The sequence below is a fragment of the Cylas formicarius genome, unplaced genomic scaffold, assembly GCF_029955315.1.
Source record: "Cylas formicarius isolate icCylForm1 unplaced genomic scaffold, icCylForm1.1 PGA_scaffold_1__22_contigs__length_36826433, whole genome shotgun sequence".
NCBI classification, from domain to species: Eukaryota; Metazoa; Arthropoda; class Insecta; order Coleoptera; family Brentidae; genus Cylas; species Cylas formicarius.
In genome coordinates this window covers 16,326,585-16,340,359 of record NW_026844264.1, presented here as the reverse complement: position 1 = coordinate 16,340,359, position 13,775 = coordinate 16,326,585, and the positions used below count along the sequence as shown (strand labels likewise).

The 13,775-nt window shown below is 33.8% G+C and overlaps 2 protein-coding genes and 1 long non-coding RNA gene across 5 annotated transcripts in view; 2 read left to right on the top strand and 1 right to left on the bottom strand.

The window, feature by feature from the left end:
* Positions 1-6,604: 6,604 nt before the first annotated feature.
* On the bottom strand, positions 6,605-13,047 carry LOC132697455 (uncharacterized). Its single transcript, XR_009618156.1, has 2 exons — positions 12,909-13,047; positions 6,605-6,809 (listed from the first exon to the last, which is right to left on the bottom strand). It is a non-coding gene; the product is annotated as an uncharacterized LOC132697455 (long non-coding RNA).
* Positions 6,613-11,390, top strand: LOC132697452 (hydroxysteroid dehydrogenase-like protein 1). Its single transcript, XM_060662984.1, has 6 exons — positions 6,613-6,787; positions 8,664-8,786; positions 8,840-8,950; positions 9,242-9,462; positions 9,630-9,857; positions 10,594-11,390. Exons 1-6 carry the CDS (start codon positions 6,613-6,615, stop codon positions 10,705-10,707), a joined length of 972 nt encoding a protein of 323 aa, XP_060518967.1. The 3' UTR covers positions 10,708-11,390.
* A 29-nt stretch (positions 13,048-13,076) lies between the features above and the next one.
* Positions 13,077-13,775, top strand: part of LOC132697450 (chitin synthase chs-2) — a 31,762-nt gene continuing 31,063 nt past the window's right edge. For 2 of the 3 annotated variants that reach the window (XM_060662981.1, XM_060662979.1), the window contains exon 1: positions 13,077-13,260. The gene's annotated coding sequence lies outside the window, so the exon portion shown is untranslated. The remainder of the gene's footprint in view (positions 13,261-13,775) is intronic. The other variant, XM_060662980.1, reaches the window with a different exon arrangement.

Genomic DNA, 13,775 nt, shown 5'->3' with positions numbered 1-13,775 from the left:
ATTATAGGATACGCTTATATGAATTTGATTTAATTCACAAAACCTTATTAAATTTAAAACGATAATTATGCAGTTATTTCATAGCCTAATTTAAGGATAGAAGGTCAACTAAGGTTACGATGGAAATGCGGGCGAACCAACACACTCATAAGCCGAGTAAAACCTTTCATTTAACCTTTTATGAAATGTTTATTTTGCATATATAAATGTAGAAATCCATGCGTATTAAACAACTATAAACTATGCATGCTGCACCGCACTACTTCAATAGTGTTTTTACTTTTAAACCAAATCGCTGTTAGTTTAATTTAATTTATACTAGATAATATAGTGGCCCTACTACAGTAAAAATTGTTGCACATCGGGTTATAACATAACAACATATAACGTACGAAACGCGTCATAACGCAGCGCTCTTGGAATACCTCCAACTCGGAGTTAGGCGATTATGAGTATTTCTGATGAGGAAGCTTTGCTTCTTCTCGCTTTAATTGAGAGTTATATTGGAGGAGGCGGTATTGGATTCACTCAGTAAATCAAAGTTGGGAAGAACTGGACGAACACCACCGTCTGTGCAGGGAGCTGCGCTCTCATGAATATCTCTATTTTTTATTACCTCCCAGTGTTAAAACAAAACTGCACGATCTAATGCAGTCTAGTACTGAGACGATTACAATAAATTGAAGACTGGTTGGAACCCAGGAAAAATTAGCCGTTTGTTCTTGGAATATATATGGGTAGGGTATACGTAGGATTGGTACTTATTTGATTCCCAGCTCTTAGGCAATCTCACTCCGAGCCTCCGCCTTCTTTAGTACATTTGTTTACCACTGGTGAGAGGTATCAACTAGATAATCTTTCGTCCTGGCATATTCGATGAGTTTTTCAGTTTTTCCCCTGGTTTTGAAAAAGAGAAACCAAGAACGCCGATACTTCTATAATTTTATACAACCCTAAAAGTTGACGCCGCAAAAGGTAACACTGAACTTAAAAGGCCATAACGCAGCGGTTCTGTGGGTTTGAGTCCTTAACTTCTTTTTGACAGAAGATTTAATGGTAACTGGACATATTTTGGTTAGTGAATGCTGCAAGGTCATTGGATAAAAAAGATATCTTAAATCTCGCGTATGTCCCCTTCTCAAAATTTTTTTCAAATTTGCTTCGTAAATGCCTGTAATATCAGCATTAGGCAGAGCGATGTCTTTAGTTGCTATATGGTTTAGCCGCTTATTATTGAATTTATTTTTTCCTGGAAATGAGGATGCATGAAATGCGAGTTTTGAAAAATGTATTTTAATGATATCAGATTAACCTACAATTTTTCTCGATGAAATGACGGAAATTGAAGCGTAGTTCGATTGGCGTAAAGAGTAATTTAATTTAATCAAAGCGCTGGTCGTGAATTGCAAGATAAGTAATATGAATCAAAAGAAAGAAATTAATTTGTTGCAGAAAAATTCTAAATTGTACTTGTACCTTGGCAGCATTAGTGAATTCCTAATAAGCGATGCGCTGCTGTTTTTATATTTTGATATTAGTACTATAGAGATGTAACAATGTTATCGGTGTCAAAAATCTAACAATTTGCTGATAAACTTAATTTCTCCTAAACATTTAGTACGCTTTACATTGCTCATCATAGTCTAAAACCCAAAAATTGAAATAAAATATATAAATAACTAGTTTATTAATGGCCGACCCCCTCGTTAGCGATATTAACGATATTTTTCTGAAAATTTCCTGCTAACCGGTCTGTTTTTTTGATAAAATCCACTATGTTTCCTTCCAGTGAAAAACTCCTTAATTGTGATATAATAAGTTTCAAATTGCTCAAACCCAAAACAGCCCAATTAAAACAGAAGTATTGACCAGTTAATTTATAAGCGTGCAAGCGATAATTAATTTTAAGCCGAATTATATTTTGGCGTTGTGCCGTAAAACTAAACCGAACTAAACGGATTGTATCGCGCAACACATTATATCCGTACGTAATCAAAAACTTTCACCGAATCGGTCGATGATATTGTGACAAATAAAATATGCCTTTCCCGTGTCTTATCCTCTCGAATTCGTATACGACAAGAGAATTCGATGAGGTTTCGTGACGCTTACGCAGTTACCGTACGCTTCCGTACGATTCGGTTGTAGTTGAAAGATCCCCGCAAACAAAGGATTACACCTTAAGGTTTTAACAGGCTGAACGTGGTGCTTTTACATTCTCTCGTATGCATTATACACATACAATTGTGGCCTTGACCAAACAATTAATGTATGCCATTACGCGATTCCATGGCGACCGTTTGCATAACTACAGTCACCGGTGCTTACGAAGGATCAAGGGAAAATTAAGCAAACGCCTGGAGGCGAATAGATCGTTGAGCCTTTCCTGCTGTACCCTTGCGTTTTAGCAGTACTGGCTTTACGTACGGCACTTACTTGTTGATAAGAAACATCTTATCATTTAATTACTTGGTCGATTTTGCTAATTGTACATAAAACACTATTGTTAAACATGTCGTAATTATTGTGCCACCGAACGTACCTTTTCATTGGTCGATACGCAGTCTCGTTTACCCTAGCGAAAACCACAGTTTTTAATTCTATTTATATTTGAAATTTTGTGTCCATTTCGCATCATTGGATTTGGAAGTTTTTGAGTGGTGTAAATCGTACCGTCTCTATCTCTCTTTTATTACTCCTTGTGTTCGATATACAGATTATAGTTCAGGTTATATATTCAGACGACAAACATGTCACGAATGAAAAGTGTAGACCAGCCACAAATGCAGAGTTAATACGGCAGACCTCTAACGACAGACCAAAAACTAACTATTGGTGGAATAACAACTTGGACGACGAATATTTTGTTTTCAACAAAACAAATAGCTTCGGGTGCCAAGTTCGCCGGCTGGCTAAACGCTAGTCACAAAAGATGCAATGATATAATAATTACTAGAATAATAAACCTAGAATGAATCTTGTGCACTAAACGTCCTCTTTACTAGGATTTTCCAAAAAATTGCACAATTTAAACAGAGGTTTTAAAAAAACATCAAGGAAATTAGTGCTCAGTATACTCAATGTGCAATGGCAAAGTAAAATAATTCACAGCCAAATGTTAGCCAACGCAGTTAGCAGATTTTAGAGACGACAGTCACAAAAGATGCATGACTAGAATATTAAACCTAGAATCAATCTTGTGTACTAAACGCCCTTTTACTAAGATTTCCTAAACACTTGTACAATTTAAAGAGATGTCTTAAAAAGCGTCAAGAAAATGTTAGCAGTTAGCATATTTTAGAGCGATGTAACAACATTCAAACTTGGGCTATCACTATACTATACTCAAAAAATTTGAACGAGTCATCTTGCACGTGACTTCTATGAAAAATTCTATTTGTAAACACATTTTCGTTTGTTTTTGACATTAGACAGAAACGCTGAAGGGCTAGGCCATCTAACTCTAAGAATGTGCAATAAGTGCTCTATTTTATGTTTGTGTTACCAAAGTTAATATTCTTTTTTGTTTTTGACTGACAGACTGATAATTATTTTTCTTTTTTTCCTTTTTTTACTTTACATGCCTGAATCTTTTTAATTAGATGTAATATATTACCCTCAGTTGTTTAAATTTTGGTTGCGCAAATATTTTGTCATAGGATCAGAAAAAGTTTTTTAGCTACGCAAACTTTTTTTTTTCGTGTACGTGATTGTTCGATCTGAATTTTACCTATTTTGTTGTGGAACGCATTATACTGACGTTCGCAATTAATGTTTTATCTATAAAATTATATCTATTGAATAATGGAAACGACCTAATTGTGTATGTTAACCAAGTTATATATCTAATTTGCCTATGCAACCACTAAATACATTTAAGTTTTCAATTAGATTTTGCCCAGTAACGAACGGTAATTCCGACTCATTTTCAAACAGCTTGTATATTTAAGACCTTTTACTATAAAAGAACAATTCTTAATTACCAACTGCGGTTAGAAAAATCACCTTGATGATTAGTTATGTGTCTCGAGTACGAACCGATATTAACTTGCGATATATACGCTTCCTATTCCGAAGAATGTTAGCTGCAAGTAAGAAAATAATGAATTGGGTGTGAAGCATTTTCTCTGTTATCACGCGTAGATCGTGCCGATTATATTTCTAACTCTCAGACTCAAACTCGAAACGTTTTTTTGACAATTATTCATCACTTTTGAACTTGACCCGTATAGACAGAGCGGTAGTGCATTGTCATGTCGTATACGTTATGAACTATTCGATACCTTATCAGATACAAGAGGTACCGAGTATAATTTTGTAACTTAAAGTAGATTAGTATAAAAAAAAAGATTGTAGTTTGCTCAAAATTTGTCACCAAAGTACTGTAGTTTTACTATTGCTAATTTTGTTGGTTAAATTAAATAAAATTGAATAGGCAGAATTAGAAACCGCCCAGGAAATGCTGATAATTATTTGAAGAATCACAAAATGCAAGCTTGTGTAATATCGTAACGCAAATGACTCGCACGCATCTTAAACCGTACTCGATCAAGGTTAATCTGGCCAACGTGTGTAGTAATCCAAATTGCACAACAGTCATCATCTCATACGTTTCAAGCTTGCAAATATATCATTAAAAGGTACCGAGAAATATGGCAGTACGGTCATGTACGGAGTATCCATTTTCGAAACTTTTGCGGAGTATCTCAATTATTTTTCTACGTACGTAAAAATAAAAATTGCTCAAACGGCATGTTTCTAACTCCTTTCATTCCTAAGATATTATAATAATTGTGTAAGTTCCTGCGTGGAATGAAGTGTCACTTTCAGGGCGAGGTCGCTATTTTAACTTTTGAAAAAGAACAAGCATCTATTATTTTTTGTATGAAGAATTCTTATTACAAAAAATTACAACGCTTAATAAATGATTCCGTTCAAAAGACACTTATTTATTCGCCAAAATAAGTGAATTTCTTCGAATGAAGAACTCATTTATTTAACAGGTCATTCACTTTGCTGCCGTTGCAAAATGTGGCAATTGTTGTAAAACTAAATTGATTCGTTTAGCCTCTCATAAATAAAAAAAAATGCCTATAATTCCTTAACAATATTACCAACTGCGAAACATTTTGCAACTTGCGGATTTCTAAACGCAGTTTAATTGTTCTGGTGTGGAAGTTACTTCAGCAGCAGCGACTTTCGTTTCGTGTCTGCGTTGAATAGTATTGCACTCGGTTAATCCAAAGGATAATAATTATAAATTTTACTGGGTGTTTCAACCGGAGATGATTCATTAGTGGTGACGAGATATCATTTCGGGAACTAATAATCTTTGAAGATTTAACAAAGCCTATTAAAGGAATCGAACCATAGAAAAAACTGGTAATTGGGTGGAATAGAAAAATCAATGTATCTTCTAGCTTCTACATTTCTCGATTAGTGTTGATTTGACTTGGAATTTTTCAAAGTACGCATCGTGTAGGAAAGAAAAGTTTGCTGGCGTTATTTGCCAAGTTAATTTTTCTTTTTAATAAATTCATATTTATTTATGTTCACAAGCCGAAACATATTTTTACAGCATTTTTTCTTTCAATTGCTTTCTATTTCGAAAATGTATAAAGTGTTTGGCGGTGGCTTAGCCAAACTTGGTGACCGTATAAATGGGTAAATTTTAAAAATATTTTGTTACCAGACCTGGAATCTAAAAGTCCATGATGTTTTATAAACTGGTGTTGCTCTGGTAATAATCATTTTGTTAGAATGTACTTTTGTAAATGCTGACAGCACACCATCATGTACTTTCACACTTTTGTCTAGGTTACAGTCTACTAGTGCAGAATAATCACCATTCTGACAATGGAATATTATTTTGCCTGGCACCAACTCTTCACAAAAGCATCTGCTGTCGTAAGATTATTTTTCTTAAATCTCAAATCTTGGCCGACATTTTTTCGATTTGTTCGCCTACAGTGAACAAAGTAAAAGTCTACCAGACTGTACTCTGATGGTCAAGTTCAGCATCACACGCACATGTTGTTATCTAAATGTAAATAATTGCTGTTAAATTTACGCAATCTGTGTAATTTTACCTGCTCTATTTAATATTACGCCTTAAATCGAGTCGGACGACTGGAGCGATTATGCGCTATATAGATTTCTAGCTTTCTCTTCCAACCGACAAAAAGCGACGAAAATAGTATATAACTTTACTGCTTTTCTAAAAATTAAAAGATTGCAACCGTTTTTCAATGTAAAGGCTCGGAGGACTGATATTATCTCAAACGGAGACCAAATAGGTCGATAATAAAATACTTAAAATATAAAGAAATATTTAACTACTCACCTATGAAAATGATAGATTTCTAACCAATCGTATTCGTATTGGCTATATAATGTCTTTTCAAAAGTTTAACAGAAATATCATTTGAAATTATAGAGAAATTATACCGGGAAATAAGGTAAATGACATAGTATACTTGAAACTTAATTTGTGATAATTTTTCGTTTTTCAACCATACTCTATTTACGATAAGTTAAAATGACGTCAGCCGATTGTAATAGAAAATAATATGAGTAAAATGTTTTAACGTAGGCGTATTTTTAAAGGTGAAAATGCCGGACCCTCAAGTACTCACACTAGTTCTAGCCTGGATCGGAGCACTTGTCGTCTTCTGTTTTCTACTGGAACCCTTTCTAAGCCTTTTGCAAGTGTGCAGATCTCTCTTGGCGCCGTGGTTCTTACCTCACGAGGAAACTTCGTTGCCAAAGAAGTTTGGTTCGTGGGCACGTAAGTTTTTTGCCAACTTTTCCTGAAAATGTAGGTGGGATTTGACTGATTATTGCCAAAGATAAAAAAATCAGAATCGAATGTTGATGCTTTGAAAGTTGGGTTCTGTTTTTCTGTTATCAACTTTCCCAGAAAATGTGAATGGGAATTAACATTAATTAGTGTCAAAGGCCAAAAAATCAAACACAAATGTTTGACTACTCGTATATGGCGCGAACCTTGAATCGAGAAGGTGTTTGACCCAGTTTAACGCTCGAAGAGTAAAATCGGTAAAAGTAGCTGTTAGCTTCATTTTGTGCAAGTCACGGCCTATTGCGGTGGATGTAATCGCCAGCCTGCGAATAAACAATTGCCGCAGGCTGGCTATTTAGTAAAATGGTACATGTTACTTCAAATGTGCTAGACGTAGCAACATGTTATTCTATAGAGATCCATATTTACCTGCTAAACAAAATTCATGAAGGGAATCGTCAAGGAAAAGGAAGTTGAAAGAATTTTAAAATGGTGAACTTAAAGCTTTACAAAAAAATAAACTAAAAATTAAAAAAAAATTACATCATTAACCAAAAAACTCTATAAACTAATGACAATTGTTAAATGGCTGAAATTAGTTCGTGAATTAACAATAATATAATATTAATTAATACCTGCGTAATAATATTAACATAAAAATTAGGTCGAAAGCTTGCCGCCCAATTAGTTTGTTGTTGTTTGTGAAATACAAACAAATATAGCCTTTAAATCAAAACAAGTGCTGACGCTGAATTGAATTTTGTTTAGCAAAGCACGGCACAGTTATTTACTCATAACTAAATTATTGACAAATATCAAGTTTTTACTGACCTTTTAAAATGATGCTAAAATATTATATCTTATATGTTTGCATAATTCGACTTTGCGCCATTCTTAGTTGTAGTTAATCTTTAACGATTATAACAAAACGCACTTACCACAGGTTAATTATATTTTTCATATTTTCTTGTCACTTGGATCTCTGTAAGATATATGCAGGAACAATGTCTATGCATATATGTTGCTGAAATTTTGAAGTCGGCCTTTATGCGTTTATAAGCAATGATTGGATTTCATTTCGTGGATAGCCATTTTTGAGAACTTTGAGGATTTTCAGTGACGTATTATGACATCGTTACTTAATAATTATTAAATCTTAAGCAATAGGCGCGAATAACGCTGTTTGGAAAGATTATACGATCACCTTTAATGGTAGGCAAGTTTGACCTTTTCGTGCATACCTATACGAATACCTATTCTAAAAGCTGAGATATTAAATAACTATACCATGCATGCTGGTATTGTTTAGGATATTGACAAGCTTTAGGAAAATAAATTTTTCAAAATTAGTAATAGATTATTTTAAATTATTGTTTATTATTTTCAAAACTATTAGATGTGGATAAGCTCAAATATAAAAGATAAAATTTTAAATTTCAATAATCATAAAATTACAAAGACAATAGAATACAAATACATCACGTTATATACTTTTAAGAGGTATTTTCTATACATTTTTTAACAATTCGCAAATAAACAGCATGTTCAATTTAAAGTTACAAAATGTCCTCCATATTGTTCGCTACATGTGGGAAATTTTTTATGCGCAATCGCTATTTTCCTTTTAAATTTTGTTTTCTTTTTTTCTTTTCCAAATATTTTTTTTTATTTCCTGGTCGAATCTTTCGAATTTGACACTATAAAGTTAGTTGCGTGATTTATATCAAAATGAACTATTACCTTCCGCGAATCATTGCGATTGTCTGAAAATCCCTTTGAAAGGGCATTTCCGAATGCTCAAATTCAGTTTTCTTTGTGAATGAATACTATTCCAGTGTTTATATGTCTATATTTTTGGGTCTAGTAATTACAGGCTCAACAGATGGCATCGGTAAAGCGTACGCTCTGGAATTGGCAAAAAGGGGGATGAATATCGTCCTCGTTAGCAGAAATATAAACAAGCTAAGGGACGCTCAAAGGGAAATAGGTATGTGCAAATTCTCAAATCTGTTGCCTTAACTGAACGCTACCTCGTTTCAGAATCAAAATACTCCGTCAAAACAAAAGCTATCCAAGTGGATTTTTCCGTCGATAAGGACGCCACCCAGATCGTCAAGAAAGAACTTCAAGATTTGCCGATCGGAATATTAGGTATCTCTTTTTCTTTTTTATTACACTAAAGTCTTGTCACGTTTCTAAATCGACTAAACAAGAAAATAAAAAGTTACTATACACACTATTTATAATTTATATACATTCTAGTATGTCAGTTGATTATTTAGTATTTATTTATTTATTGATTTGGTATTTATATTTCCGCGTTGTACGGTTTATCTTTTCGACTGATTCCCCCTAGGAGCCCTGCTCGCTTCCATAGAAGGACAGGTAGCATCTCTAATCACGCTCTGATTTTCGTGTACCCGAATTTCTGTTACTTTTTAGTCAACAATGTTGGAAAACAGTACGAATACCCCATGTACCTTGGCGAAGTCCCTGAAAAAGAACTGTGGGATATAATAAACGTCAACGTCGGAGCAGTGACGTTGATGTGCAGAGCGTTCATAGAAGATATGAAACAAAGAGGCAGAGGAGCCATAGTCAACGTGTCTTCGGGTTCGGAAATACAGCCGCTGCCTCTTATGACCGTTTATGCGGCGACTAAGGTTCGTGTAAACTATTTTCTTAATTAGCTGGAAAGAGTTACGTCCACTTCAATAAATCAACACAGCAGTAGTGACTAGTTTAGACAATTACATTTAAAATTCCCAAAGTTTGGGCCAATCCCCAGGGTTATTTGCTTGATGTTTAGTTATATTTTATGGTTTTTCAGACATACGTCAGAAATTTTACCTTAGCACTACGTTCCGAATACGCACCACACGGGATAACGATCCAACATTTGGCCCCCATGTTCGTCGCAACGAAGATGAATCATTTCAGCGAGAAGATTAATAGAAAAAGTTTATTCGTACCCGACGCTGAGAGTTACGCTAGATACGCGGTGGCAACTCTGGGGAAAATGGATAACTCCACGGGCTACTGGACCCACGGCTTACAGGTAGATGATAGCAACAAAAAGTTCTTTTGTATTATCGTTTATGCAATATGATAAGGATCTCAACTATCTTTATATGGAAGATACTATTTGGCAACAAAGTAATAACTGAAAAAAAAAAGGGGAAAAGAATAGCAAATTCCGCTTTCAGCATAAGAGGTTTGCGATTTTATATAATTTACTGTAAAAATATAAATTTCTATTCTGAAAATTTTCACTTCCTCAAAAAATTCTGATCACTCTGAGGCAACAATTATTTACCATGTTGTTTCTCTCTTCGTTAAAACTTAAGTTAGCTTGTTTTTGAAACTTTACAACGATAGTTCAAAAACTTTGAAGGGATTGACAGTTTGTGTCTTTCAAAATCTGCGCTATAAATTAATTTCTCTCTTACCTTTATAGAAACGAAAAAACGCTATTTACAATTTTTCGTTGGTTACTTTAGTTTTGGTTAGCGACATGATATAAGAAATTAGCAAAGAATTTCTATTTTCATTTTACGTTCTGCGTTGTTGAAGGTTTTGCACACACCAAAGTAGTAGTCTACGTCCACCAGGAAACATTTTTGAATAAGATGATTTATAATAAACCACGGCAAATACTATTTAAAATTGACTATGGCAAATATTACCTATCCTGAAATTAACTTCATTAACTTACATTGAAAACCATTTTAATGGTTTAATTGTAAGAACTCACGTGGCATTGTCAATTGCAATAATTATATTTTTCTTTCTAGACCTTCCTTTGCGAGATTCCACCGGAATGGTTCAGAATATACGTCGGTGGACACATGAACAAAATATTTCGAAACGACTACCTAAAGTCTTCTCACAGAATTAAAAGTCGTTGAAGTTAAATATTTGTGGATAAGTCTACGTGTTTATGGTTGGGAGTAGGTTAGTACTATTCAGTCGATTTTATAAAGAGATACTTTATAAAGAGGATTACCTAAATTTAGATATTTAAGAAAAAGTACACTTTTTGTTGCAAATACTGATGAATATATCAATTTGTAAGAAGATTTCTTGATCAACCTAAAATCAGGGGACAGTAAATTGGGTCACTACCAAAAGTAACTTGTAAATTTAATTATGTTTTATACATACGAATACAGTTAGTAGCCCCATATTTTCAAAATGAGACACTCAAAAAAAACTCCAAATCGGAGATGGGATTTTCACAAAAATGTTCTTTAAGTGTGTCAATTTCATTTCAAAGCATATTTAAATTTTTAATGGCGATTATGGAATATTTGACACTATACTTGTCTAGATTAGCTTTAAAAATAACCTTATGGGGGTTTGTAATTTGATGTGGTTGCTCAGCGTCACTTGGTGATAATTTAGTTACCAGAATAGCCCGTTCTTACGTTAAACTGGTTGCCTAGATATAACAGAGCGCAATATTTTATAGAGAGACTTTTGAAACCACTGTAATAACGGGTTAACAAGATTTATTTCTACTAAACAATGTTATATTATACCTTTAAAAACGTAAAATTTGTCTGTGATTGTTTTTCAAATAAATTTGATAATATTAAATTGTGTTTTAATTGATTCGTTCGGCTTCTGTTTTCTAGAACTCGATCTAGCAATAGAATACAAAAGCGGTATTGTTAACTGACAAAACACATTCATATTCAATCACGTACCGCTATAAAAAAACAGTTACCAATTGAAAACAATGGTTGATAATTAACATATTCCTACTACTTTTTGTACGGGGGCGCATCGTTTATTTGATGGACGTACTTTCAGTAAATTTAAAATAAAAGCCTGTTTGGGCATCCAAAATATTGGATTTATGCACTCTATATTAAAGGTACTCACTTCTGAAATGTCATAAAAACAAAAAGTAAATCTCGCATTTATTAATGATATTAAAATAAATATTTTCACATTTTTACGCTTGTATGCGCATGTAATATTGTAGTTTATTTGTAGTGTATATTGTAGTGTATTTTAGCTGAAAATATTCGAAAAGGAAGATGTCATTATTCCTAATCAGCTTTCAAAACACCAATCTAGCAGCCATTACTATTTGATTTAGATTTCATTTGATTAAGATGACCTAGTCCTTTATTAAAATTGTTCTATAATGGTAGTAATCTTATGCAAAATACCACTGAGCTGAATTACACTCTAGCACTTAATATCGGTGTTCTTGAAAATTTTAACAAAATTAGAGGAGATACAAAAATCTATATTCCTTGATGTATATTGAATATGTAACTGGGAATACATGAAAAGAAAACAGTTGAACGCAAACTACAATGTTAACATACAAACTTCTAACAAGTCAAAAAAAAACAGGAAAAACAGTATAGTAATAATAAGTGACACGTAAGTTACAATTATAACATGGACAACATGACGACAGGAGAAAATTGTAGAGTTCCAAAAATAAGAAAGATAAAAGATCAGATTTAGACATACAACAGGGGGAAAAGACAAATAAATAAAAAATCACAAATGAGTTGACTCAGTTATAAACAGCCCTGGGTTTATTGTTCTGAATATAGTTTCTGGAAAATTCTATTGTATTAGGAAAAATCGCATTTAACATATTAGAAGCAAGGACCATGTTCATCAGAAATCATAACGCTAACTTTCTGGCCAGGAGATACGGACGTTCTTCTGGCTTAAAGTTTACGGGATCCAAACCCTTTAAACAAAAGTTCAGGTTGTGTTTAATGAGATATTGAAGTATATTCTATGCAAGTGCCTTAATGTCTCCTTTACTGTCGACTGATACACGACTTTTGAAGGGTTAAGCATCAATCTGCTTGCACTTACAGAAAAACGCCTCTGACATTAATTCAAAATTCAAATTTTAATTAAACAATTTCTCACTGATGAAAAGCAACTGCGCCGAGTTCCTTCAGAAAAATATGATGGTTAATTTTCGATTGTTCTTTGAGCTATATATCATAAAATTTTCACTACCTCACGCACAGTGTTAAATTTTATATGCAATTTTTCATGGACAGTTTAAACTTATGTAGAATTTGCTAACTCAAAGCCCATTCCTGCAAAGGCTATAATGTTGTACCTGTTGCCTATTTCTTGGCGCGCATCTCTTGCAGGAACCAAGTCGCTTAAGACGTCTTGGCTCACCAGTCTGAAGACGCCAACCGATTTACCTGAGCGCAGGCGCACGCATCTATAGTGAACGGTTTCGACTTCTTGTATTTCCCGGAGGTGTCAGTCTTCACGATAAGAGCGAGTGACCACGAAGAGCGGGTCCGTCATAAAATACGCAACAGGAAAGTCCAGATTTCGATGACAGCTGTCGAAAAATAACCAAAATTCAAGAAAAATGAGATACAAAGTATAGTGCGCGGGTTTCGGTAGAGTGCAATATTCTCAGCATTTTTTTTAAAGGAAATCCGATATTTTATTCGGTAAGCAATTTTGTTTATTTAATATGCGCGTCACATTTTTATTTTTGAAGCCGACGGCAAGGGATAGAGCAAAAATACTTAAAAATCCGCAAAATAGTTTCCTTTATTTACAAATGACATTTTTTAGTTAGACCACATCAAAGTTACTTCCGCGTTTTTCAATCGACAAATTCGAAAGTAACATTCTGGCTTTAAACCCAATTTTAGCTGATAGAGCTTTTCCTTAATTTAAATGTTATAGTCGGCACAGGATTATAATAAAATAATAAAAATGTATTGATAAATCCGGGGCAATCGCCAATTGCCGGTAAATAACAATACCATTAATAATATTGCTGACTATTTATTTATTAATTTGCATTGAGCCTCATAAAAAGTGTGGCATGATCCTGAAATCTGGGAATAGTCCAGTGGTTCCGATTCTGGTCCAAACCTCTTTGTCAACTCACTGTCAATAACATTATCATAATTTTGTAACTCTTTTATACTATACTACAGCAATACTATATTGATAT

Bases quoted from the DNA above. Each gene is read 5' to 3' on its own strand.
- LOC132697452 (XM_060662984.1), top strand. From the start codon at position 6,613: ATGCCGGACCCTCAAGTACTCACACTAGTTCTAGCCTGGATCGGAGCA. The intron at 9,463-9,629 runs GTTCGTGTAAAC...ATGGTTTTTCAG, and splicing joins CCGTTTATGCGGCGACTAAG to ACATACGTCAGAAATTTTAC. The intron at 9,858-10,593 runs GTAGATGATAGC...TTTTCTTTCTAG, and splicing joins ACTGGACCCACGGCTTACAG to ACCTTCCTTTGCGAGATTCC.